This window comes from Merops nubicus, unplaced genomic scaffold (genome assembly GCF_000691845.1).
Source record: "Merops nubicus isolate BGI_N331 unplaced genomic scaffold, ASM69184v1 scaffold18739, whole genome shotgun sequence".
Lineage (NCBI taxonomy): Eukaryota > Metazoa > Chordata > Aves > Coraciiformes > Meropidae > Merops > Merops nubicus.
Window position 1 is genome coordinate 28,725 of NW_008629180.1, and position 1,907 is coordinate 30,631.

General features: G+C 43.4%; 1 protein-coding gene across 1 annotated transcript in view; it reads left to right on the forward strand.

Annotated features, from left to right (window-relative positions):
• TRPC4AP (transient receptor potential cation channel, subfamily C, member 4 associated protein) overlaps window positions 1–1,907 on the forward strand; it is a gene marked incomplete at both ends in the record, with an annotated part of 23,427 nt that overhangs the window by 18,531 nt on the left and 2,989 nt on the right. Inside the window, 2 exons of the mRNA XM_008946921.1 lie at window positions 1,423–1,506; window positions 1,839–1,907. Coding sequence (XP_008945169.1) covers window positions 1,423–1,506; window positions 1,839–1,907 — 153 coding nt within the window. The remainder of the gene's footprint in view (window positions 1–1,422; window positions 1,507–1,838) is intronic.

Sequence of the window (1,907 nt, forward strand, 5' to 3'; positions counted from 1 at the left end):
ACACTGGTGGTCCCTGGCAGGTCTGGAGTGTGGCTGTGCTCACAGTAAGCTGCTTTAAAAACAGAAGCCATCTAAAGGGGTTTTGAGCTCCTGGCCCAGACTTCATTAGGATGTGCTCAGTCTGTCCCTTTGTCTGGCTTTTCTTGCTGCAGACAGACCTGGAAAGTCTGCTCAGAGACTTTCATTTAAGAGCAGCTAATAACTAGAATAAGCTAAATTAGATTTACATGTTAAACCACTTACAAAATCTCTACTCTTACATCTGAATATCCCTCAGATTGACTATTTTTATTTAATAAGCTCTTCAATACACAATTCTCATGTACAGACCTCACAAGGTGAAGCACTATTTGCAGAACTTAGTTGTCAGAATACTCCCAGAGTATCAGGAGGGACTTGGTCTGCACGGAGCAGATTTACCTCCCTTCAAAAGGGAATTCTGTAAGAGGATTTCTGAAGCATAATTATTAGCATAATAACTGTGCCTAATTGGGAAGAAACTGTGTCTGTGTTACTCAGATCATTTCCTTCTAAGCACAGATACCTTTCTGGCTTGGTTTGAAAAGGATTAAGTATTTAGGGGGAAAAATTCCCCCTGCTAGGAGCATGCAGAAAGGACCAAGGGTGTAAGCAGCTTTTTCCACCCTGCAGTTTCTCACCTCTCTGGAATGTTGGTAAGAACAGACTGTGTTGCTGCAAGAAAACCAGTTCCCACGAGGGCTTTGTCAGCTGCCCATTGACTGCACTGGGAGCATCTCCTGCTGCCTCTGTGGGGTGGTTTGTGGAGCCAGGCAGGCAGCATTGCTCCATTTCTGGCCTGAGCTTGGTTTCTTTTTCACCTGTAGCATTTCTGTTGTATTTCTTGATTAACAAGATCCAGGCATTGCTTCTGCAGGAGCTTACTGTCAGTGGGTGTTCCACTGAAGGTGCTATTTAATACAAGGAGTGTTGCAGTTCTGCAGCCTCTAGACTTTTACTAGTACCTCCAGAAGAAGGCTACCTCATGTAGCTTCTGGGTTTCTATACTCTGGCATGTCTCTTTCATTCCTAAGCTCAAATGTGACATATGGGTTTTTTTTCTAAGCTCTTAATTCTTCTAAGCTGTGAACCAATGTTTCTGAAATCATTAAAATTTTGAGAGAAAATGGGATCATTTTTCTTCAGGATTTATTTAGATGTCTGCAATACCTGCACATATTTGGAATGACATTTACCAAAGGCAGTGAGGAGAATTCTTCCACTGGTAGAACTAGTAACAAAAGTTTAGAACTGTGTATTTAATACAAGTATTTAGTACTGTATATTCAATACAGGGATGCTGATCATTAAATACTCTGGAGAAGAGGCTGATTCAGCATTCTCCAGGGTACAGACTTTACCAGCCCTTCCACTCATGCTGTAATTTCTTCACACACTCTCTAGGAGTCTTGTCTGTGATGGGAAGAGAGGTTTGTTGACTAGACTGCTTCAGGTCATGAAGAAGGAACCAGCAGAATCCTCCTTCAGGTGGGTTCACTTTGCCCTGTAACATGCTTGTCTGAGTTGACTAGGAGGTCAGTTTGTTTTCACACAGCTTCTAGCACTTGAAGATGCTTGAAAATCACAAGGTGTGAAGAGCTCTGGGTGTGTTGCACGTGGGTACAGTGGCAGAGCAAGAGGGAGAGAAGGCCAGAGCTTGTGCTGGGCCTCATACCTGGCACAGCTGGTGATCTGCAGGATGAACAGGTCTGACTCCAGCTTGAGACTGGAACAAAACAGATGAGGACGTTGGATTTATAGTTGTGAGAAAATAACTCCCCTTGCTTTAAAATTAAACCCTAATTTCTTCCATTTCTCAGGTTTTGGCAAGCAAGGGCAGTTGAAAGCTTCCTGCGAGGCACCACCTCCTATGCAGACCAGATGTTCCT